Source organism: Nuphar pumila, chromosome 7 (genome assembly GCF_984573655.1).
Source record: "Nuphar pumila chromosome 7, dmNupPumi1.hap1.1, whole genome shotgun sequence".
NCBI lineage: Eukaryota > Viridiplantae > Streptophyta > Magnoliopsida > Nymphaeales > Nymphaeaceae > Nuphar > Nuphar pumila.
Window position 1 is genome coordinate 7043250 of NC_143255.1, and position 25417 is coordinate 7068666.

Genomic DNA, 25417 nt, shown 5'->3' on the forward strand with positions numbered 1-25417 from the left:
AAACACTCTTAAAAATAATATTTTATTAATACACAAATGCACAAAGAATGCACATAAACACAAGTCACTATGGGCACAAGCACAAAAGCCACTAAGGGCCAAAGAGAGCACACACAAACACTCTTAAAAATAATATTTTATTAATACACAAATGCACAAAGAATGCATTAATATACAAGGGACTTAGCCCCATTTATATACAAGAGGGAAAGGAGAGCTAGCCATTAGAGCATCCTAACAGCTAGAATAACTAGGCGTTAGGTAGCTCTAACAGCAAGTTGGCTAGCCGAACTGAATGACAAAAATGTCTTTCAAAAGGCATTAAAAATACAAAAATAAAATAAAAAGAAAGAAAGAAAATTTACATTTTTGTATACATATACATATACATATACATATACATATACCTAGTACATATATGCATACATATAGTATTTGTACATACATATATATATATGATATATACATACATATATATATATATATATGATATGATATATACATACATATATTTGATATATATAGAGATACATCTTAACACAGTTCCCATATGCTACATGAAAATCTTCAGTCTAGAGTGAACTTTTAATATCATATCATTAGAGGCATCCAAGAACTTAATAAAGCATCTGAGAAACCGATCTTGGAACTAAATTTCACGTATAAAAAAGGAGGCTCGACCTTTATATTGTTTTAACTTCTTTTATTCCTATGAAGATTTCCTTTAGAGTGTTTCTCTTATACTCTCTATTGCTCATCTTCCTCTCTTGCTTTCATATGGTATCAGAGCCATATCTGAGCCGAAAGAGGACCGAGGGGAAGTAATTTGGGAAGCAAAAGACTTCATTCTTGGCCTGCTGGAAAACTGCCTTGAAGTTCATGCCTAGTTTTTCTGACATCGGCATTGGCAGTATGACAGGTGGAGTTGCTGTCAATTGAGGTAGGATTATCGTAGATTTTGATTTTAGGAGTTGTATGAATCAAGAATTGTGGTGATCTGAGATTTGAACTTTTTGTAGATTTTGCAACATTTTCTAAATATCGTGCTCCACAGATTGGCGGATTTTGCTCAATTCTGATCTAATAGGTGGTTTTAGATGCAACCAAATGCATGTAATGTGGTCATTTTTTGAGTAGGGAGTCTTTTGGTTGAGATTTGGCTGCTAGCTTTGGTGTTTTGGGTAAGTTCTAAGGTGTTTTGGAGATCTACTTTGAGCAGTAGCTCTGTTTTTGGTCAAGTAACACCAGAGTTACAGGAAGCTTCTTAGATAGGTGGGAAGCTCGCTTCCTGGAAAGTCGCTTTGGAAGCGCGATACTCCTCGCTTTCGAAACTTGATGAGAACCTAGATTCCCCCACCGCTTCTCTTATGCTTTCCACAAGCTTCATTTATTCTTATTATATGTTCTCTTACTCAACTTTTCAGGTTTTTTATGTGTTTTCTCTAACTCTTCTCACTCACTTCCATGTGCTTGCGCTAAATTGGTAGTCATCATTTTTAGATTTTGTTAAAAATTTAATTCTTACACTAAAAAATCATGAAATTTAATATTAGTCACTTTTATTTTATTTTTTATTTGTGTTTTATTTTTATTCTCATTCAATTCTTATATTTCTTTTTTTTTATTCCTCGCTTCCCGCTTCCTATATATTTTTAAATGCATCGCTTCTCGCTTTCGCTTCCCGTATCGTTTCCCGCTTCCGCTTCCTAGTCTGGCAACCTTGAGTAACACAGTTTGACTGTTTTTTATAAACTTGTTCAAATCTGTTAGGTAGTCCTTGCTCATCATTATCTTAAGTATCAACTACCTCAAAATATGGAACATGTTTTAAAAACTCGACATGTCGAAAAATCCAAATTCTCTTGCCAACAGGATCATAACACTTTTATTCTTTTTGTTCCTCGGAAAATCCAAAGAAACATTTCACTGCCCAAGGAAAAAGCTTCTCTATATCTATCAGATAGCATTACAAAACATGTACAACCAAAGATTTTCAGCATATCATAGTTAGGAGTAACTACATACAACTTCTCACAGAGAGATATGCGTTTTAGTACCCCTGAGAGCAAACGATTTATTTGATATACCACCATACTGTTAAAATGTATCTTATATATATATATATATATATATATATATATATATATATATATTTATACATAGAGAGGGAGAAATATATATATATATATATATATATATATATTCCTTTTGTAAATACCCTCTAGGGGTAAAATGGTCATTTCCCTGTTTCACACATATTTGAAATATGCATTTCTTTTCTTCCTTTTGTTTCTTCTTTTTCTTCTTTTTTTTCTTTTATGTATTTTAAGGTTGGAGGGACCCACCATATAGGCGTTGGAGGGCTCCAACGACTATATGGAGCCCCTCCTTGGGTCTCCTTTTGCCTATAAATAATGGGGTCTTCCCCCTTGTAAAATCACCTTTTTTGTAAGAGGTTCTCTCATTCATCAATAAAGAGATTCATTATTTTTTCATGCCTTTGTGCATGTATGCTCCTTTGTGAGTGTTCATTTTGCCTTTGTGCACATACTGATCCATTGTGAATCTAGTGCCTTTGTGCACATAGCTCCAGTATTGAGGATATTTTTACACATACATGTGGCATCCGCCCAATGCCCAATAGGTATACAACTAGCAAATAAAAGAGCTCTGGTAGTTTCAAGTATATGTTTGTTTTTTCTCACAGCAACACCATTCTGCTCTGGAGTGTATGAACATGATTTTTAGTGTACTATGCCTTTTACATAAGGGAAATTTTCAAATATACAACTAATGTATTCTCCACCTGAATTTGAGTGAAGAATCTTAACTCTTGAAGAAAACTGAGTTTCAATCATCACATAAAATGTTTTGAAAATATCAAAAAGCACACTTCTATTTGTCATAAAATAGATCCAAGGGAATCTAGTACAATCATCAATGAAAGTAATAAAGTAAGTAGAGTACCCTTTTGACAACACTAAAGATGAACCCCATACATCAAAGTAGACACAATCAAAAGCATGCTCTGACTCTATTATCCTAGACCCAAAAGGTAGAGCATGACTCTTAGCCAAGTTACAACTTTCATAATTTTTGACATGCTCAGAAACAAACACTGGACCATTTTAAACTATTTGAAAACACAAGAAATTAAAGTCTAGAACTAGATATATGACCAAGTCACAGATGCCAAAGCATAGAATCACTTTTGATCTTCTCTGCAACCCCATGTCCAAGCAATCCAGGTAGTAGAGGTCTCTTTTTCTATGGCCAATCTCAATCTTTGTCCCCGACAGTTGATCATGTATAACACAACCAAGAAGAGAAAGTAACATTATAGTATAGTTTAGTTAATTGGCCAACTGAAATGAGATTCATAGCAAGGGATGGTACATAACGAACTTGACAGATGCTTAACCTACTCCCAGGACAAAAAGAGGGAGTAATGGACTCAATTTTTTAAATTGGTCTAAAAGAACCATCCACCGTGAGAATGGAACCATTGCAAGGAACACACTTGGCTAAAATAGATTTATAGGATGTCATATGACATGATGCCCCTGAAGCTACTAGCCAATCAAAGGAACCATCAAGGATACCTCTCAAGGAGGAAGGGGCTGAGGAGTGAGAAACAATGACTGACTGAGCCAAAATATGCTAAATCTCTTTCTGAATGTGCTCAAGAGCATGTGTCTAACCACCGGATAGGACTTGGGAAGCCCAGCTCACGCCAGATGAAGAGGATTGAGAATCACTAGCTATCTTCACTTCTTTTGGTTTCACATTGTCTTCTTCAAAGGAAGCAACAAAGGTGATTGCCTTCTTCTTAAGGGTTGGACATGTGTGCTTCATATGTTCAAGCTCCCTGCAATAGTGGCATCTAATCAAACTCATGTCTCCTCTCGAACCTTCAGATCTACCACCACTTTTGCCTCCTCCGCTACCACTTTGTTGCCTGGCCATCACAAGTGCAATATCTTCTGTGGAATGTGATCCAAGGGACTTATTCTTTGTCGCTTCTGCCATCAACTCCCCTATGGTCTTAATCAGAGTAGAAAGAGAACTCCATTCCTCACACTATCAAATTCAAAGTGCAGACCCATCAGTAAATCTATGACTTGTTGATCCTTGGCCTCTACTTCAAGCTTCCTACACTCGCAACACTTCTTGCATCCTTCGCACTTCACATTTAGGGGCATAGGAGTAAGAGCATCCCAGAGTTGTTGAAACTTGGCACAATTCTGAATTGATTCAACTTCTTGCCTCAAGGTTTTAAGATCTTAAGACAATTGGTATATGCGAGCCCAATTTGACTGCGCATACACTTGTTTCAAATACTCCCAACATTCCTTTGCTTCTTCAAACTTCACAATATTCAGTGTGATGTTTTGCTCAACTGAGCTTAGAAGGAACGACTTAACCTTGGCACTGTCCCTATCCCACTCATCGAAGACCTTATCATAGTCTTCATGATCAACTTTGGGTTTTCTTTTTTAGCCATCTAGGTATCCGCCATACTCGAGCCCCTTAACAACAGTTCTTACATACTCTGCCCAATATGCATTGTTGGATCCATCCAACTTGATAGGAATAATATGCAATAAATCTTTCTTCTCCATTCCACCTCAACCCCCCAAATTACAATTCAGCCTGCACACAAAACAAGTCCACAACAGAAAAAACTAGAACCCAATAGATCCTACAGCAAAATATATGCTCAAGAAACAAGCTGCACACACAGACTGCTATTGTAGCACACAGTCAGCAAATCGATATGAACAAGAACCCCAAAGTGATGCTTCACATGCCCAAGAAACCACAATAGCACTTGTTGAGAAGCAGTCATTGTACCTATGCATATGCATATGGGTAGTTTGGTAACTACTCAAGAGGTCAGGGGCATTAGTGTAAATAAGGTGTTTCAGCCTAATCTCTCTATTTAAGTGAGATTAGACCTAATGAGCATATATGACTCTCTCTCTCTCTCTCTCTCTCTCTCTCTCTCTCTCTCTCTCTCTTACTTTTCTCTGTTTTGCTAGAAACCCTAGCCGACTTCAACATGGTATTAGAGCGGGACGTAGCTCTGGGCGTCTAACTTGATCGATCCACACGCTGATCGAGTGGCGCTGTGTACATCGTGAAGAGCGATCTGAAGCCTCTCCAGTAGGAACGCAGATCGGGTGGTGCTGTGTGCAGTGACTACAGCGATCGCTGTGTGCAGAGTGTACAGCGATCTGGAACCTCTCCAGACAGCAGGAACATGATCGGGGGGCGTTGTGTGCCAGCGTAAACAGCGATCTGAAGTGTGTGTAGTAGCAGAGAGACCCCCGACCGTGTGTTGTGCATGTAGGAGCAGGTATGGGTGCGTAGCAGTAGGGAGACCCCGACCGTGTCGATAGTGGCTGATGACAGTTGTGTGGATGACGAAAAGGTCCGCAGTCTCCATCATGATGCAGTCATGGTATGCAAGTTGTCAGAAAAAAAATGGCGGTCGTGGTATGCATCTTGTCGCAGCTTTTTTAAGATGAATAGTTCATATTTTATCATGGTGATTAAAATCTGGTAGAGTCGGCTTCCCAATTGGTAGTTGGTGTGCACGTTAGTTTTGAATCTGAACTGCATATTACAGTTTTTTTTTTTCATATCAGATTTTATCAATATGATTAAAATCTGGTAGAGTTGGCGTCTGAGTTGGTAGTTAGTGTGCACGTCAGATCCAAGTTTTAAGCAGTTGGTAGTTGTGTGTGGTTGTATTTCCATGGCTGAAATGCAGAAGTCAGACATGGAGACCGAAATTGTGTATGATTATAAAGCCTTTGCAAACCCATTTTCATATGGATCATCTGTAAAGTTGAATGAGACTAACTATGCTAGATGGTCGCGTACGTTCATGATGTCTGATTCAAGACATCGTAGAAAACATATTTTGTTGGAAAATGAGCCTAAGGGCAAAACTGGAAAGTATGCTACATGGGAAAAGGACAATGATATTGTTATGTCTTGGATTATGAATAGTGTGCAACCTCACATAGTCGACGAGCTTATTTATTACACCTCTGCAAAACAAATGTAGGATAATTTGCAAGACAATTATTCTCAAGAAAGTAATGTTAGTTGTATTCTTCAAGTAGAACAGGAGATCTATAAATTGCAGCAAGGAGAGCGACTCTAGCCCAGTATTATGCCTCCATGAAGGCAGCTTTTGAGAGACTAAATGTTCATAGACCATTATGTTGTGACAAACAAAAACTACACCAGGAGCATACCATGGTTGCACGGTTCCTGACTGGCTTGTCAACTGAATTCTCGGTTGTCAAAGTTCAGATGTTGATAGGCTCAGATGTTCCCACTCTTGCTGAGGCATATAATCGACTGAGCAGGCTTGTCATGTCCCTTCCTTCATCTCAATCGAAATCACAAACCTTTACTATGTCTGTCTCCTATGGCCGAGGCAGAGGTTTTCTTCCTAATTCTCGAGGTCGTGGACGTGGTCGAGGCACGGGAGGACGAGGCAAGCTCCAGTGTACCTACTGTGGGAGATTTGGGCATTTAGAAGATAGATGTTTGATAAGAATGGTCGACCCCCCACATCTTCAGCTAAAGTTGTTCCTTCAACACAAGTGGCCAAACCCGAGTTCCCCATTGTTCCTCCTAGTAATTCGGTTACACTCACTCGTACTGAGTATGATGATCTGTTGGCACATCTTCCATCTAATTCCCCCGTGGCTGATATTGCATGCTCTGCAGGTGATGAATTATATTGCCAAGGTAGTAGGTGAATTATTGATTCAGGGGCATCTAGCCATTTGTGTGAAAATAAATGTGATTTTTCAAATTTGAATAGTGTTGCTAATCATAAAAAGGTTGTTCTTGCTAATGGGAGTTTCTCTCCCATTGTTGGCCAGGGAAATATCTCCATCTCCCCTACTCTTCAGTTATCAAATGTTCTCCATGCCCCTCCATTCCCTCAAAATTTGTTAGTTGTTAGTCGTGTTGCAAAGGAATTGAATTGTCGAGTAGTATTTGATCTTGCCTGTTGCACTTTTCAGGACTTGCTGACGGGGAAGACGATTGGTGGAGGCTATGAGGAAGGTGGAGTCTATTATCTACACCAACCAGTTGGCTTTGTTCACTCGGGAGTTGAGTCCTCTACTAGTCCGATGTTTTGGCATGATCGTCTTGGTCATCTTCCGTTGCTTAAATTGCGTAGAGTTATTCATTATATCTCGTCGTCCACTACTTTGTTGTGTGAAGCATGTCAGCTTGGGAAGCATCATTGGAGTTCATTTCCGTCTAGTCAGAGTCCTTCAAGTCAAAATTTGTTTGATCATCTTCATGTTGATGCTTGGGGTCCAAGTAGAATTCCTAATCGTTCTAAGTGTCGTTATTATTTAGTCATTATACATGATTTTTTCATATTATCTTGGGTATTCCTGTTGAAAGATAGGGTTGAAGCCCCATTATTCTCAAATCCTTGATTATTAAAATAAAAACTCAATTTAATTCTTGTGTCAAAGTAGTTCGCACTGACAATGCTCTTGAATTCAAATCCTCTGAATTATTACAATTTTACAAAAATCTTGAGATCCAACCTCAGACGTCTTGTCCTCATACCTCGCAACAGAATCGAGTAGCGGAGCGCAGACATAAACATATTCTAAATGTTGCTCGTTGCCTTATGATCCAGTCTAATATGCCTGGAGAGACGCGGTTCTAATTGCGGGATACCTAATAAACCGTATGCCTTCAACCTCTGTGGGGGATTGTATTCTCATTCAAATTCTCAGACCTGAAGCTCCTTTTTTTCCTATCTCTCTAAAGGTGTTTGGTTGTGTGTGCTTTGTTCATAAACTTGGTCCCAACCGAGATAAATTATCATCCCAATCTATAAAATGTGTTTTTGTTGGGTATCCCAAGCATCAAAAAGGATATCGGTGTTATGATCTCATATCCCAGAGAGAGTATGTCAGTGCGGATGTTTCCTTTTTTGAGTCTATCCCATATTTTTCAAGTACTTCTCCAAAAGTACTTCTCCAAGGATACATGTTAGTCAAGGTGATTCCTTTCCTCTTCATGTTCCTCCTTTTCCATTAGAGTATGTCAGTCTTGAGCCGCTTGTTCCCAGTCCGACTCTGTCTCGTTACAAAAATCCTCCTATGGTGTACACACATCGAGCTCCACCTAACTCTATGCCTTTGCCATCAGCTTCTCTAGAGGTGAGTGTTCCTGACCCTATTGACGATCCTCTTGTTGATGGTGATTTATCTATTGCTCTTCGAAAGGGCAAAAGGCAATGTACACTTCATCCTATTTCTCAGTTTGTTTCCGAGGCAAGACTTCGTGAAAATATGAAGAATTTTGTATTAACATTATCTGTTGTATCAGTTCCTCTCAATCATCATCAAGCTCTTCTGGACCCCCAATGGGCGAAGGTCGTGCAAGATGAAATGGATGCACTGCTTTCTCGCAACACATGGGACTTAATTGATCCTTCATCCGAGGCTGATATTGTTGGTTGTAAATGGGTCTATACCATTAAGTATAACTCAGATAGATCGATTGAAAGGTTTAAAGCTCGCCTGGTTGCGAAAGGCTATACTCAAACTTATGAGGTGGACTTCTTTGAAACATTCTCTCATGTTGCTCGTCTTGGGACTATTCGTCTTGTTTTATCAGTCGCATTGCACCATGGTTGGTCTCTATGTCAGCTTGATGTGAAAAATGTCTTTTTATATGGAGACTTGGAGGAGACAATTTACATGCAGCAACCTCTGGGGTTTGAAATTCCAGGGGAGTGTCAGAAGGTATGCAAGTTGAACAAGGCAATCTATGGCCTCAAACAGAGTCCCCGTGTGTGGTTCTCCAAGCTGGCTGAGGTCATGTCAGCATTTGGGTTTATCTGATCTGCCTCAGATCACTCTCTTTTTATTAAAAAAACTTGCACAAGGATTGTAGTCATGATAGTATATGTTGATGACATTATAGTCACAGGAAGCAGTGAAAAAGACATTTCTGACACAAAGTCCCATCTTCAGAAACACTTTATGACTAAGGATCTGGGACCACTCATATATTTCTTAGGCATAGAGGTTGCAAGGAGTAAGAAATGATTGGTTCTGTCACAGCGGAAATATGTCTTGGACCTGCTGAAGGAGACAGGGATGTTAGGTGCCAAACCTGCAAGGATTCCTATGGATCCCAAGTCTCATCTGTTTGATGAAAAATCCGAATATGCAGACGGTAGCCGTCATCGCTCCATGGTTGGCATGCTATTATATGTGACTGTGACCAGGCTTGACATATCTTTAGTCGTGAGCAAGATAAGTAAATTTATGGACAAACCTACAAAGACTCACTGGGATGCTGCAATGATGATTCTCAAATATCTAAAGTTCTCCCCTGGTAAAGGACTATGGTTTAAACAAAACCATTCCTTAGATGTTACTACCTATTCAGATGCAGATTATGCAGGGTCGGTTGTTGATAAAAAGTCCACAACTGGATTCTGTGTGTTTGTTGGAGGGAATCTGGTTACTTGGAGAAGTAAGAAACAAACTGTTGCTGCCAAGTCTAGCACTGAGTTAGAGTATCGGGCTATGGCTCAAACTACTACTAAGATGATGTGGGTTAAATCTGTGTTGACTGGTCTCCAAGTGAAAGTCTCATTACCTATGGAGATGATATGTGATGATAGAGCTGCTACTTATATTGTCAATAACCCAGTATTTATGAACGGACAAAGCATATTGAGGTGGATTGTCACTATGTAAATGACCTGGTCCAGACTGGATACATTTGCACCAAGCACGTATCCTCATATAACCAAATTGCCGATGTCTTCACAAAACACTTACAACAACAACAACAACAACAACTCCGCCTTCATCCCAAAACAATTGGGGTCGGCGATATGAACCAACAAAGAAAATCATTCTGGGTCTTCCACATGAATCATTCTCCTCCATTCATTTCTATACAATGCCATGTCCTCGGTGAGGTTCAAAGCATTCATATCCATTCCTATCACCTCCATCCATGTCTTCCTAAGCCTACCCCGACCTCTTTTAACTAATATATTTTCCCATTTCTCCATCCTTCTAACTGGAGCATCATTAGGCTTTCGTCAAATATGTCCAAACCACCGTAAATGATTCTCTCTCATCTTATTTTCAATGGGTGCAACGCCTACCTTCTTACGTATCTCCTCGTCCTGAATCTTATCTTTTATTGTATTTCCACACATCCATCTCAGCATACGCATCTCAGCTACACTCATTTTTTGAATATGATGTCTCTTGGCAGCCCAACATTCCGTACCATATAGTAAAGCGGGCCTAATAGTCGTCCTATAAAACTTTCCCTTCAACCGCAATGGCATTCTACGATCGCACAACACTCCAGTTGCACTCTTCCATTAAATCCACCCAACCTTTATCCTATGATTTACATCTACATCAATTTCTCCATACTTTTGAATGATAGATCCCAAATATTTGAAAGAATCATCCAACGGTATTTCTTGCTCACCAAGCTTCACTACACTCCCGTCTCTATTTCGTTGCTTACTAAATCGACATTTCATGTATTCTGTCTTACTCTTACTCAACTTAAAACCGCTTGGTTCCAATGTCTGTCTCCATAATTCTAACTTAGCATTAACCCCAGCTCTAGACTCATCAATCAAAACAATATCATCAGCAAACAACATACACCACGGTACATTTTCTTGAATTGATCTCGTAAGCTCATCCATCACTATAGCAAATAGGAAAGGGCTTAAAGCAGATCCTTGATGTAACCCAACCATTATAGGAAAATTGGTTGTCACCCCTTCACAAGTGCGGACATTGGTTACTGCTCCTTCATACATATCTTTAATTATACTAATGTACTTGAGAGAAACACCATTCTTCATCATTGTCCACCAGAGAACGTCCCTAGGTACTCTATCGTATACCTTCTCCAAATCAATAAAAACCATATGCAAATCTTTGTTCCTCTCTCTATTTCTCTCAATAAGTTGTCTAAGAAGATGTATAGCTTCCATAGTAGATCTTCCAGGCATAAAACCAAATTGATTCTCCGATATCATGACAACCTTCCTCAACCTAGACTCAATCACCCTCTCCCAAAGTTTCATAGTATGACTCATGAGTTTTATACCACGATAGTTTATGCAATCTTGTATATCACCCTTATTCTTATATAAAGGCACCAAAGTACTCTTCCTCCACTCATTAGGCATCTTATTTGTCCGTCAAATCTTGTTAAAAAGATTTGTCAACCATTCAAAACCTTTCTCTCCCAAGCATTTCCAAGCCTCGATAGGTATACCATCTGAGTCAACTGCCCTTCTTGATTTCATTTTCTTCAAAGCCTCTGCAATTTCTTTCTTTTGAATCTTGCGCATGAAGTCACGATTCATCTCATGAAAAGGAATGGAAAAGTCTCCAAGATCCTGAGCATGACTTTCATTAAATAGCTTATCAAAATAATCTTTTCATCTCTCCTTAATCTCCTCATTTTTGACTAAAACCCTTTGCGTTTCATCTTTGATACATCTAACCATACCCAGATCCCTCGATTTTCTATCTCTCATTTTTGCAATCCTATAAATATCCTTCTCGCCCTCTTTGGTATCCAACTTGTCATAAACCTCCTTATATACCTTATCCCTTGCGTTCTAAACTACTTTTTTAGCTTCCTTCTTTGCTATCATATACTTCTCCAAATTGTCATTATCACGACTCTTACTTAGATTTCTATAACATTCTCTTTTAACTTTAATAGCTAATTTGACACCCTCGTTTCACCACGATGTATTCTTACCTAGCGGTGCACCGCCTTTAGACTCACCCACTACCTCCTTAGCCACCTTTCTCATGCCACCCGCTATCTTATTTCACATTGATCCTAAATCCTCCTCAAGACACCAATCAACTTCCTTAACTACCTGCTCTACAAACATTCCTTGTTTAGCTCCTTTCAGTGCCCACCACTTAATTCTAAGATCTATCCTATGTCTATCCCTTTTGTGACATTTTCTTATTCTAAGATATAAAATTAAGACTCTATGTTGTGTAGCTGCACTTTCTCCCGGTATAACCTTACAATCGATGCAACAACCCCTATCTCTCTTTCTAAGTAGAAAAAAATCTATCTGACTCGTATTAACCCCACTTTTAAATGTTACTAGGTGAGACTCCCTCTTCCTAAACCAAGTGTTTGCTAAGATCATATCACAGGACAAACCAAAATCTAAAATCCTTTATCCACTTTCGTTTCTTTCTCCTATACCATAACCTCCATGGATACTCTCAAATCCATCCCTACTAATGCCTACATGCCCATTAAGGTCACCGCCGATGAAAAGCCTTTCTCCATAAGATATCTCTTATACTACTCCATCTAAATCTTCCCAAAATTGACGCTTAATGGAATCATCTAAACCTACTTGAGGTGCATAAACACTAATAATATTAATAATATCCGTACCTAATACTAATTTAATAAGTAAAATCCTATCACCCTTCCTACGGACCTCAACTACATTATCTATAAACTCACGACTCATAACAATCCCTACTCCATTCCTATTCCTATTTATTCCTGTATACCAAATCTTATATCCCCAAGGTTCTATCACTTTTGCTTTCTCACCTACCCATTTGGTCTCTTGTAGACATAAAATATCAATCTTTCTCCTACACATAACATCTACTAACTCTACCAACTTACCAGTTAAAGACCCTATATTCCAAGTGGCTAACCTAATTTTATGGTCTTGGTGAGTTCAATCACAAAACCCTTAGTGAGTTCAAATTTTTCAAAATGTTGTGTGAGCATTATTGATATATATGCTCCAGCTTAAGGGAGAGTGTTGAGAAGCAGTCACCGTACCTATGTATATGCATATGGGTAGTTTGGTAACTACTCAAGAGGTCAAGGGCATTAGTGTAAATAAGGTGTTTCAGCCTAATCTCTCTATTTAAGTGAGATTAGACCTAATGAGCATATACGATTCTTCCTCTCACTCTCTCTCTTTCTTTTCTCTGTTTTGCTAGAAACCCTAGCCGACTTCAACAGTACTAATATTATGCAGCAATACAAATGCAGCTACCAATAATCTCCAGAATATGCAGCTCGACACAAAGAAATTCAAGAAACTTATACCAGCATAATCCTCAGGTAATAATGACACCTAAGGTACCAAACCCAAGCATTAAAGCATGCCAATATGCTCCAGAAGATCAATCTCAATACTGGTTCTCTGAAGTAGCGATATCCAGATAATCTTTAAAAAATCATATAAAATTGGATACACCCCTGATTGTGTCGATTCTTGATTCTAAAATCTCCTAAATTCAAGCTTTAGTGAGCCACCAACTCAAATCCTAAAACCGTGAACTTCAATGCACGACCCTGCTAACATCAACACCTCTGCTCACAAGCTCTGATGCAGAGAGGATTCAGCAGCAATGGAACCTCCCTCAATCTTCTTTCACTCAGCAACAATGTCCTCTCTTGAGCTATGGCTCTGAAAATATCGAAGAGGAACTCAAAAGAGAGGAAGAAGATGAATATCGTATTCCATTCAAGAATGAGAGAATACAGCCGTATAAAGGGAATATAAAGGGAATGACTACTTTGTTACACTACATGACAAATTTTGTTGACCTCACAACGACTTAAGATAGTATTACAAAAATATCCCTATAAATTAAACTATATACATTTATGCACAGGACAACTTGAAAACTATATTACATTCTAACAAAAACATCCTCACCAATGAGAATAATAATTTTATTTCAACAATCAAAGCTCAGCATCCATGGATCAACGGATTAGAAAACGGGAAATGTTAAGAATAGACTACACTAACAAATATATTGGATAATGAGTAATGTCAAAACTAAAATGATAGGCATTAAAGTGAAACATCTTATGTTTACCTCAACATAGCATACACCCTGTGGGTCAGAAGTTCCAATTAAAACCAGATCACATGGCACTTCATCATTCTCACGCAACCAAACAATGTTGCCAACATGAATATCTTGAGCTTGAATCTGAAAAATCAAGAACTAATAGGTTATGCAACATCCACTAAAGATACAGTTTGAAAAATATGGCTGCAAACATTATAAAACAGGGCACATAATTTGAGCTTGAATCTTACAAAGCTGATAACTATTAGGGGTTCTAGATTATGTAACACAAACAAAAAATACATTTTTAAAAATATGGTTAAAACAACACAAAATAGGATAATAGACTTCTCAGGGAAAAAAGGACAATACAGTACACCTAATAGAAGGTTCAGCGCCATTGTGAAGTGGTCATAATAGGGGTATATTGGTCATTTTGCATTTGTGTGTAACATTCGTTATGTTGTAAAACTGAGTTGTAAGAGTATATTACTAATCTTGTACCATACTACGCAATCCCATCTGATCATTCTCACTCTCTAATATTCAATTTGGTCTTTTCTTGATTTTATGTTTTCCCCTTTCTCATGTTTGTCATCTTGACTTTTCTTGTCTTCTTAAATCTATTGCTCCTTCGCATTCTTTACACTTTATCCAGTCATCTTGTTTTGTTGGGATTTGAAAATCAGATCTGCTTAAATCTAACCTGTCTTAACACTTAGAATAAATAAACTATGCTTTCAACAGTTGCATAGTAGGGATATATTGGGATTCAATTTATAATCATTAACAGTAATTATCTGCAATATCGAACTCTTAGAAGAAAGAAAGCTATGCTCTCAACATTCAAAACTGATTGATGAAAAATTGAAAATGATGGTTATTTATATTTTATACTCAGGAGATTTTAAGCACGTCTAAGAACCTTAGACAAGACCACTACACTATGCTCTTAAATTTACCTTAAACATCCACAAGTCTACTATGAATGTGCAAGCTCTCTTATCAGGTGGAAATACTAAATTCTTTCAGTCTACCAACCCAATTATAATAGTAAAGTAATCATAGAAGTTCATTATTTGTATGAAACAGCCCAAGTTAACTGCAATGCATTGAACTAGCCTTCAGCAAACCAGACAATATGCTGTAATGTGGTTATACTCTGTCACAAACATCAAATTTTGGAACTTATTCGCAAGGGAAAAGTTCTGAGTCTTCTGGCAGGGAAACTCATGCATACTTGAGAAAATAGTAACAAACATATGGAGAAGAAATTTTGATAGGTTACTTTCATCTATTTAACTCCGCCAGTGTATAACTGTTTAGTTATACACTGCCGGTCCCAAGCCTCCGAGGAGGAGGGTTGCGGTAGGCCTGTGACAGCCAGCATAAGAACTTAGTCATACCCTAATATGAAACAATATGAGAATTTCGTTGGGGAGTTTCCTACTGAGCTACGCGTTGTACTCTATAAGCCTAGAGGCAGTGATAAATGGGCAAGGGTTGCTAGGTCGTCGCCCGGAAGGGATGCGTCACAGCGGCGCCCGGGTGTGGTGTCAAATAAGCAAGGGTTCCCTCACTTTGTTGGACGGGTGGGGGTAAAGAAGTTAGTCCAAGAACATAAAATTAGGTTAGCCACTTGGAACATAGGGTCTTTAACTGGTAAGTTGGTAGAGTTAGTAGATGTTATGTGTAGGAAAAAGATTGATATTTTATGTCTACAAGAGACCAAATGGGTAGGTGAGAAAGCAAAAGTGATAGAACCTTGGGGATATAAGATTTGGTATACAGGAATAAATAGGAATAGGAATGGAGTAGAGATTGTTATGAGTCGTGAGTTTATAGATAATGTAGTTGAGGTCCGTAAGAAGGGTGATAGGATTTTACTTATTAAATTAGTATTAGGTACGGATATTATTAATATTATTAGTGTTTATGCACCTCAAGTAGGTTTAGATGATTCCATTAAGCGTCAATTTTGGGAAGATTTAGATGGAGTAGTACAAGGGATATCTTATGGAGAAAGGCTTTTCATCGGCGGTGACCTTAATGGGCATGTAGGCATTAGTAGGGATGGATTTGAGAGTATCCATGGAGGTTATGGTATAGGAGAAAGAAACGAAAGTGGATAAAGGATTTTAGATTTTGGTTTGTCCTGTGATATGATCTTAGCAAACACTTGGTTTAGGAAGAGGGAGTCTCACCTAGTAACATTTAAAAGTGGGGTTAACACGAGTCAGATAGATTTTTTTCTACTTAGAAAGAGAGATAGGGGTTGTTGCATCGATTGTAAGGTTATACCGGGAGAAAGTGCAGCTACACAACATAGAGTCTTAATTTTATATCTTAGAATAAGAAAATGTCACAAAAGGGATAGACATAGGATAGATCTTAGAATTAAGTGGTGGGCACTGAAAGGAGCTAAACAAGGAATGTTTGTAGAGCAGGTAGTTAAGGAAGTTGATTGGTGTCTTGAGGAGGATTTAGGATCAATGTGAAATAAGATAGCGGGTGGCATGAGAAAGGTGGCTAAGGAGGTAGTGGGTGAGTCTAAAGGCGGTGCACCGCTAGGTAAGAATACATCGTGGTGAAACGAGGGTGTCAAATTAGCTATTAAAGTTAAAAGAGAATGTTATAGAAATCTAAGTAAGAGTCGTGATAATGACAATTTGGAGAAGTATATGATAGCAAAGAAGGAAGCTAAAAAAGTAGTTTAGAACGCAAGGGATAAGGTATATAAGGAGGTTTATGACAAGTTGGATACCAAAGAGGGCGAGAAGGATATTTATAGGATTGCAAAAATGAGAGATAGAAAATCGAGGGATCTGGGTATGGTTAGATGTATCAAAGATGAAACGCAAAGGGTTTTAGTCAAAAATGAGGAGATTAAGGAGAGATGAAAAGATTATTTTGATAAGCTATTTAATGAAAGTCATGCTCAGGATCTTGGAGACTTTTCCATTCCTTTTCATGAGATGAATCGTGACTTCATGCGCAAGATTCAAAAGAAAGAAATTGCAGAGGCTTTGAAGAAAATGAAATCAAGAAGGGCAGTTGACTCAGATGGTATACCTATCGAGGCTTGGAAATGCTTGGGAGAGAAAGGTTTTGAATGGTTGACAAATCTTTTTAACAAGATTTGACGGACAAATAAGATGCCTAATGAGTGGAGGAAGAGTACTTTGGTGCCTTTATATAAGAATAAGGGTGATATACAAGATTGCATAAACTATCGTGGTATAAAACTCATGAGTCATACTATGAAACTTTGGGAGAGGGTGATTGAGTCTAGGTTGAGGAAGGTTGTCATGATATCGGAGAATCAATTTGGTTTTATGCCTGGAAGATCTACTATGGAAGCTATACATCTTCTTAGACAACTTATTGAGAGAAATAGAGAGAGGAACAAAGATTTGCATATGGTTTTTATTGATTTGGAGAAGGTATACGATAGAGTACCTAGGGACGTTCTCTGGTGGACAATGATGAAGAATGGTGTTTCTCTCAAGTACATTAGTATAATTAAAGATATGTATGAAGGAGCAGTAACCAATGTCCGCACTTGTGAAGGGGTGACAACCAATTTTCCTATAATGGTTGGGTTACATCAAGGATCTGCTTTAAGCCCTTTCCTATTTGCTATAGTGATGGATGAGCTTACGAGATCAATTCAAGAAAATGTATCGTGGTGTATGTTGTTTGCTGATGATATTGTTTTGATTGATGAGTCTAGAGCTGGGGTTAATGCTAAGTTAGAATTATGGAGACAGATATTGGAACCAAGCGGTTTTAAGTTGAGTAAGAGTAAGACAGAATACATGAAATGTCGATTTAGTAAGCAACGAAATAGAGACGGGAGTGTAGTGAAGCTTGGTGAGCAAGAAATACCGTTGGATGATTCTTTCAAATATTTGGGATCTATCATTCAAAAGTATGGAGAAATTGATGTAGATGTAAATCATAGGATAAAGGTTGGGTGGATTTAATGGAAGAGTGCAACTGGAGTGTTGTGCGATCGTAGAATGCCATTGCGGTTGAAGGGAAAGTTTTATAGGACGACTATTAGGCCCGCTTTACTATATGGTACGGAATGTTGGGCTGCCAAGAGACATCATATTCAAAAAATGAGTGTAGCTGAGATGCGTATGCTGAGATGGATGTGTGGAAATACAATAAAAGATAAGATTCAGGACGAGGAGATACGTAAGAAGGTAGGCGTTGCACCCATTGAAAATAAGATGAGAGAGAATCATTTACGGTGGTTTGGACATATTGGACGAAAGCCTAATGATGCTCCAGTTAGAAGGATGGAGAAATGGGAAAATATATTAGTTAAAAGAGGTCGGGGTAGGCTTAGGAAGACATGGATGGAGGTGATAGGAAAGGATATGAATGCTTTGAGCCTCACCGAGGACATGGCATTGGATAGAAATGATTGGAGGAGAAGGATTCATGTGGAAGACCCAGAATGATTTTCTTTTTTGGTTCATATCGCCGACCCCAATTGTTTTGGGATGAAGGCGTAGTTGTTGTTGTTGTTGTTGTTGTTGTTGTTGTTGTTGTTGTTGTTGTTGTTGTTGTTGTTTACTTTCATCTATTTCATGACTTTAGAAAATACTGAGGATATGTCCATGATGTCATGTTTATTTTCATGGTAAGTTTGAATTTTTGGTATATTTTGAGAAACAAACGGTATCAAATGGTCTATGAAGCAAAAGTAAGCAGAAAATATGTCTGATAAGTTTGAGTTTCGGTATATTTTGAGAAACAAGCAGTATCTAATGGTTTATGAAGCGAAAGTAAGCAGAAAATATGTCTTATTTAAGCCCTTTGTAGAATTCATTTAAGCAAAATGGCATAAAAATAAAATCGATAAAAGAAGAAATAATCATCAGCTGACAAATGGTACTAAAAAGCTGCAAACAACAAGGTTAAAGAGAAAGAAACACAAAAAATTATGTAAACTTTTCTTGAAGGTGTTTTTGCCTTTTTACAAACATGACAGCTAAGGCATTGTCTGATATGGTAAGCAGTTGCAAAGGAAGACCTTAAACATGAAACTAAGAGAAGAACAAAAGGAAATTAAACACTTCCGTCAAATTATATTACTTGCATGGAAATAAATTGCAGAATCTACAAAGCCAAACTGGTATAGGGAAAACCAAGAGTGGTTGCCTTAGAAAATAAGCTTGTAAATTACTTTTACCAAGAAACATCATCTCGAAGAGAAATTGCAGATCAGATGCCAACAAATCAAAATAATAGAAAAATCATGCATTTTAAGCCTGTGAAGCTAAGGCTTCTCTTGTTACAAATCATGTATCAGCAAGTTACTGAAGGATTTCCATACATGCTTCTTGATCCCCTGACGCACAACCCATACTTCTTTCTCATTTGCTTTCTTGTCAGATAGATATCGATTGTAATCATCCCAGGCCTCTTTTGTAGCAGACACTGCAAATATGAAGATAAGTGGTCCCCATGTACTTGCAGGATTAACAGGGGTAATAAGTGGCCAGAGTTGGAGGCATGCAATCAGTAAGAAGTACTTGTTCATGAACCGACTGCAAAAGCAGACAAAAGGATAATTAGCCAAAAACTAATAATACATTATTATAAATCGTTAACACAGCTATTCTTGCATTCTATTACACCAAAAAGGGTAACAATTTGATAAAACATCAAGGCCAACCACATGAATGTTTAGAAATAAATCAACTGAAAATTAGCAAAGTGATGTATCTTCCGACCATATTTATTATCTAGCAAGATATGAAATGAACGATTTCATAGATAACTGCACTATACTAAAAGATTGAAAGGCAACCCCCTCCTATACATCTAACCATAGTGTTTCACTATCTGGTACAATAAGCGTTCTGGAAATATAAGGATGTTAAAAGGCAACACAGAGTGGCATCACATTATCATGCAGTGAACAGGTTCAACTGTTCAAATTGTTCAAAACCTTATACTAAATTAATTGGTCTAGTTGGCTCACATAAGTATTTCTGGCATCTAACTGAAGATGTCAAAGTAGCGAAAGATAAAGGAGGTACCAAATCAAATTGATGCTGTTCAAAATTCTATACTAAATTGAATAGGTCAATTTGGTAATATATGTATATGTGTGTGTATATACATATATGTATATGTATGTGGCAGAAACACACAAATTCGAAATTCCCTTAAAATCTATGTCACAGGGATTCGGCTAGCAGGGTGTCGCACCCGCGTCGATGCGGGTGCGGTCAACCCGACCCTGGGTGCGTTGACCGCACCCAGGGTCATTTTGGTCCATTTTTTGTTTTTAAAAATCCCTATGAAATGGGCTGCGGAATTTTAAAAAAAAAATCTTTGGGGGGGGGGGGGCTGCCCCCCTATAACCCCCCGCCAGGGGCGGCCCCCCCCCAGGACCCGCGTCGGGGGGAACCCCCGGACCCCCCTTATATATATATATATATATATATATATATATATATATATATATATATATATATATATATATATATATATATATATATATATATTACATTTTTGCCCCTGCCGCACCCGGGTTTTTTGGAAGTGCCGAATCCCCACACCCGCACCCATGTGACATAGCTTACAATGTAAGCATAGAAAATTAGAAATATATCATCAATGAGATCTTCATAAATGTGAGGAACATGAAGTGCAAAAGCAATGATCTTCAAAGTACCTGAATTGCTCCCACAGATTCTTTGCAAGAAAATTAAATACAGTATACTTGCGGTTTGAGACACGGTTGTCACAAAAAGTGTCAGGAGAAAGTTCATTATCATTGATGTAAACATAACGCTTCATCCTTGGTCAGCAACCCACACGATTATGGAAACATGCTAGAAATTACTTTTTGTGAATGTCCCCAGAACTTGTTAAAGATCATGCCTGATTACAAGGCATGTATTGCAAAGAGACATCCAAACAAAAAAAGGAAGTCCTGCAAGAATAGTTACATCAAGAAACCAAGATAAGTGTTCATTCTTTATATACAAATGCAATAAAAAGAATTGCTATTGGCAATGTAATGCTATAAACTCAAAAGGGCATCAGAGTATCACCAAGCAAGATGCAAGGGACCATCGCTAACAGAATTTGAAGAATAGCAGGAAGATTCTATGACCATATACAAGTATGGGTTAGATAACCCTTTGTCTTCCATGAAATGGTACCAACATACTGTTTTCAGCAACAACAGAATTGTCACATCTTTTCAAATTTTAGTTAAAATGTTTTTACAGGGATATGTTCGAAACTATGTCAGTTCAAACACCTTCCAGTAGAAGACAATGAAACACATTTCTTCCTTTTCGTAGAACAGGAAGAATCTATCATTGGATGTGATAACAGGGCACTAATATCCAAAATATTGTTCACTAATTTTTTAGGTCAAATGCTGGTGGTCAAAACTTGTTTAAAGAAAAATACAGCATCCAGGTTTGGCAACTCATAGGTGGAGAAATGGCAGATATTCACAAGCATTAGATAAGGTGGTGAAGAACCTCAAACATAGTTTTCGATCAAACATGGTAAACATTGTTTCTCTTCCCTTTTGGAGGGATAGATGGTGTACTTTTCATTCACTGTGTGATAAGTTTTATACTCTTTTCTGACAGACAAATAACAAATCATGTTCAGTTAAGGATTTGGTGGTTGGCACCTCGCTCTTTCAAAGGAGATCAGACAGCCCCTGAAATCATAAAACGGATAGCCTGCACATTTTCGTTAGCTGGATGGTGAATTGGCAAGAAGATAAACATACATGGAGAAGTACTAACCATAGTCACAAATACCATTCTCGGGAATTTCTCAGCAAGGAAAAATCTCTGGAGATTTTGAAACAAATTATGAAATCACATTATTTTAGACTTCCAAAAGACAAATTTAATGAACATTATTTATAACTAAAAATTAACAACTTATTAATGTGTTTCCAATAGAACAGGGAGGTCAGTGAACCCATTCCCTTTTTTCCGTCATGCTGTTTGAGGATTGAGCGTAACCTTATATGAAAATCCATGAGTTTCCTAAAATCCATTTGTGGCTGTGAAAGTGAAGGAGAATGGCTAACACTTGATTCAATGTTGCACAAGAAAAATGAGTGTACTGCAGGTTGTGCAGAAGAAAAATTTGGGTTTTAGCATTAGTCCTAGCTGGTGTGCATGCACATGGCTTTGTGTTGGCAATTTTAGTGAATGAAGAAGGATGTAGGTGGTTGTGCAGAGTGCGGCTGCAAGGTGGGTATAAGATACTATGCATGTGAAACACCAAGACGCATTGAACAAGCCTTCTATTGTGCAGAACCACATTCAGCTGGTGGCTCGGGCCGGCACCAACACATCCTCCGGCGGGTACTCCTCTGGCTAAGGTGGGTTTCCTACCCTGTTCTATAGAGACCTAGAGAGAGGAGGAAGAACCCTCCCGATACCGGAGAGAGAGAGAGAGAGACCACGAATTGGAGGTTGATTGCAATGGGTGTGAAGGCTCGTTTTCTGTTGGGAAGGAGGGATGATATGTTTTGTGCATATTTTTGTGACTTGCATTAAGTTGTTAGTTGTTACTCACATGCTTATCCTTTGCAGGTTTGGAGAATAGTCCCATATTGATGGTGTGTGGAGGAGACTCCTCCCTCCACGTCTATAAAAATGCCTCAAAAGTTTTAAACTTCACACACTAAAATAACCAATCGGGCCGGGTCGTGAGCCCATTGGTGTCAAAATTAAAGCGTGATTCTATCGAGACTTATTGAAAAATGCATGATATAGTCGGGAGATATTAAATGACAGCGATATTTTAAATATATCCCGTATAAAACAGGCAAAGGTCGGGAAGTATATTTTTCACATTTTTTTGCAAGAAATTCAATTTCTCACAGCTATTTGTGACTATGGTACTAACTTAGTATTCACTATGAAAACTTTTCACAGGTCCCTTTTCGATTGTGTGTTATGCCATTTCCAATGAAAGCTATTTTGAGTTGGGACCTATTAGAACCGAGGTTTCCACTTGACCGACTTCTTTAGATCAGGCACAAATGAGGGAATATACAAAAGAGAGGTTGTCATGCTAGTACACACTTCATAAGGGAGTATACAAAAGAGAGGATACCATCTTGCCAGTACACACTTCATGTGTTCATGTGAGTTGAGTCATCAGATCATATTTTCTGGTGATAACTGCATTTTGATAGTTATTCAAATCATGCTGGGTAGAGCTTATGGACAGGTTTCAACATCATGCAATCCAACAGATCTCATTTTAGCATTATGGTTTAGCACTTTGGGAGAAAGTTGAAGATCGTGTGAAAATGATGGGGATTGTTGTCTTCTAGGTTTTGCTGGCCGGAGAAGAACCAGAAATATTTTTACAATGCTGGAGACTGATCTGCTTGGATAGGATGGTGTAACAGTTTCTCCAAGGTTGCCAAAGTACAAATCAAAAATTAGAAGTAATATGAGAAAAGCAACCTAAAAACTAGGGATTTTAGGCCCATGTGAAACAAGAAGCAAGAAGTACCTGGGAAATGTTTGACATAAATTTAGGAAGATTTTCAGGATCCAGATGTAAAAGTAGTTACTTGTCATACCACATATAGTCCTACTGCATCTTAAGCTTTTTTTCTTTAGAAAAGTGTATAATCCAAAAAACCTTTTCACGATATAGCAATATAGGAGTTTATCATATGTGTACTAGATATAAAGATGAAAATTAGCATAAACATACTAATTCAAACAAAAATCATTACTCGCTAATGTTATAACTGCAAATGGGTAGCGAATAATGGATAACATTTTGCATAACAAATATTCAAGTTATATGAAAAAAGGTAGCAAATCTTCAGAATATTTACCTTGATGTAATTTTTTAAATGAATTACCTAAAATGACTTTAAAAAAAACATTTGTCATGTAAAAATTTTAAAAATGATATATCATTTATATTACTCCTCAACTCAACTAAAATAAATCAACCCCAGTTCCCTTCCGATAGAAACCACAATTGCTTAACTGTGTGAACATTTTGTTTTTAATAAAAGTATATTTTTGTGGATAAAAATTTCGTGCACTTTGAAGCATGCTTCACAAAAAATTGGAAATAATGATCGTATTGCCTAGTTTCTAGCTTCTGAAACAATCTCCCAGAGACTAAGTTTCCAAGGACGTGTAGAAGCTTCCAGTTTCCACGTTTTTTTCTAAATATTCTTAATTGAACATTTGGCTATTATTGTTTGAATTTCTATGGTGACTTCTTGTCACCTTTTTATAATTAATATTTTTTTGATTTTTTCTTTATTTTCAAAATAAATAACAATAGAATGTGGCTACCATTTCATTTCAAGCCACAAATCTTTCACCCAATTAAGAATTTGGAAGCTCAGTCTGGTATGCTAATTATTCATACAAAGACCGAGTTGATCCCACTAAAGACTACCTTCCAATGAAAATTTTGGAAAACCTAGAAGACTTGGTTGCCTTATGCACACATCTTCTAGTCCTGGGCAGATCAAGGACATTAAGTTGGACAAAAATTCTATATTAGTTTCCATCTAAGTCAAGCTTTTCCGCACAAACTATAATACTTTTAGTGATTTATGTATGCCTGGTTTAAATCATGGGGAGATCATGGACCCTATCTTTTATGCGTTCTGTGGTTTGGTCCAATGAAGTATAGATTCCCAATGAAAATACTACATAACATAGAACACGGTAATGCTTTGTGTGTGACCAACGGGGGCTCCGCTTGCTTGGTAGGAGCTGTCAGTGCACGCCTCCATGTGGTGGGACGTTGCAGGTGCAAAATACAGTGGTACAGTTGAATAACTGGTGGGTGTCTGCCTAACCCCAGCTTGCCTTTCAAAAAAAAATACTTTATGTGTGGTCTGAGATTTGCTCAGATCAAGGACTTGATATCATACACAAGCATGATAATGACTCCCATGTTTTTGCCAAGACATCAACTATAACTTTCTTAATTGAAAACTAAAACAGCAAACTGGAAAACCTGAAACGCGACACGTTATTATATATGGTGATCTAGAAACCATCAATTCGGATAACGCCCTCAGCTACGATGTTCAGAAAAGAAAAATACCGTAATCTGAATTTTCTGCGGATTTTACTAATTATATTTATTGTCATTGTCACAATCTAAATATTCGGCAGGTCCATAAAAAATCGAACTATTTAAACAATGATAATAAGCAAGTGCATAAATATACTCCCAAAAAAATAAATAATAATGGATACACGAGGGGCTAGTATCTATCTATTTCTAACTAGTCTTGAAACTGGTATTGCAATTTCTTGATTTGACGGAGGAAGAGAGCGATTCATATTAGACTTTACCTCGTTTTTTGCAAATAAATACATAAATTGGAGATCTTCCGCCTTCAAATTCCCACCATATGAGCCACAGAGAGAGATAGAGAGAGAAAATCAGGCTTACAAAGAAGAAAACCGCCA

At 37.8% G+C, this 25417-nt stretch overlaps 1 protein-coding gene across 3 annotated transcripts in view; it reads right to left on the reverse strand.

Annotated features, from left to right (window-relative positions):
• LOC149831012 (phospholipid-transporting ATPase 2-like) overlaps positions 1-25417 on the reverse strand; it is a 160628-nt gene that overhangs the window by 134948 nt on the left and 263 nt on the right. For all 3 annotated transcript variants that reach the window (XM_090013608.1, XM_090013607.1, XM_090013606.1), the window contains exons 2-4: positions 20635-20895; positions 19285-19498; positions 13959-14075 (exon numbers count right to left, since the gene is read on the reverse strand). In XM_090013608.1, the coding sequence (XP_089869734.1) occupies positions 13959-14075; positions 19285-19498; positions 20635-20759 (456 nt within the window). In that variant the 5' untranslated portion in view covers positions 20760-20895. The remainder of the gene's footprint in view (positions 1-13958; positions 14076-19284; positions 19499-20634; positions 20896-25417) is intronic.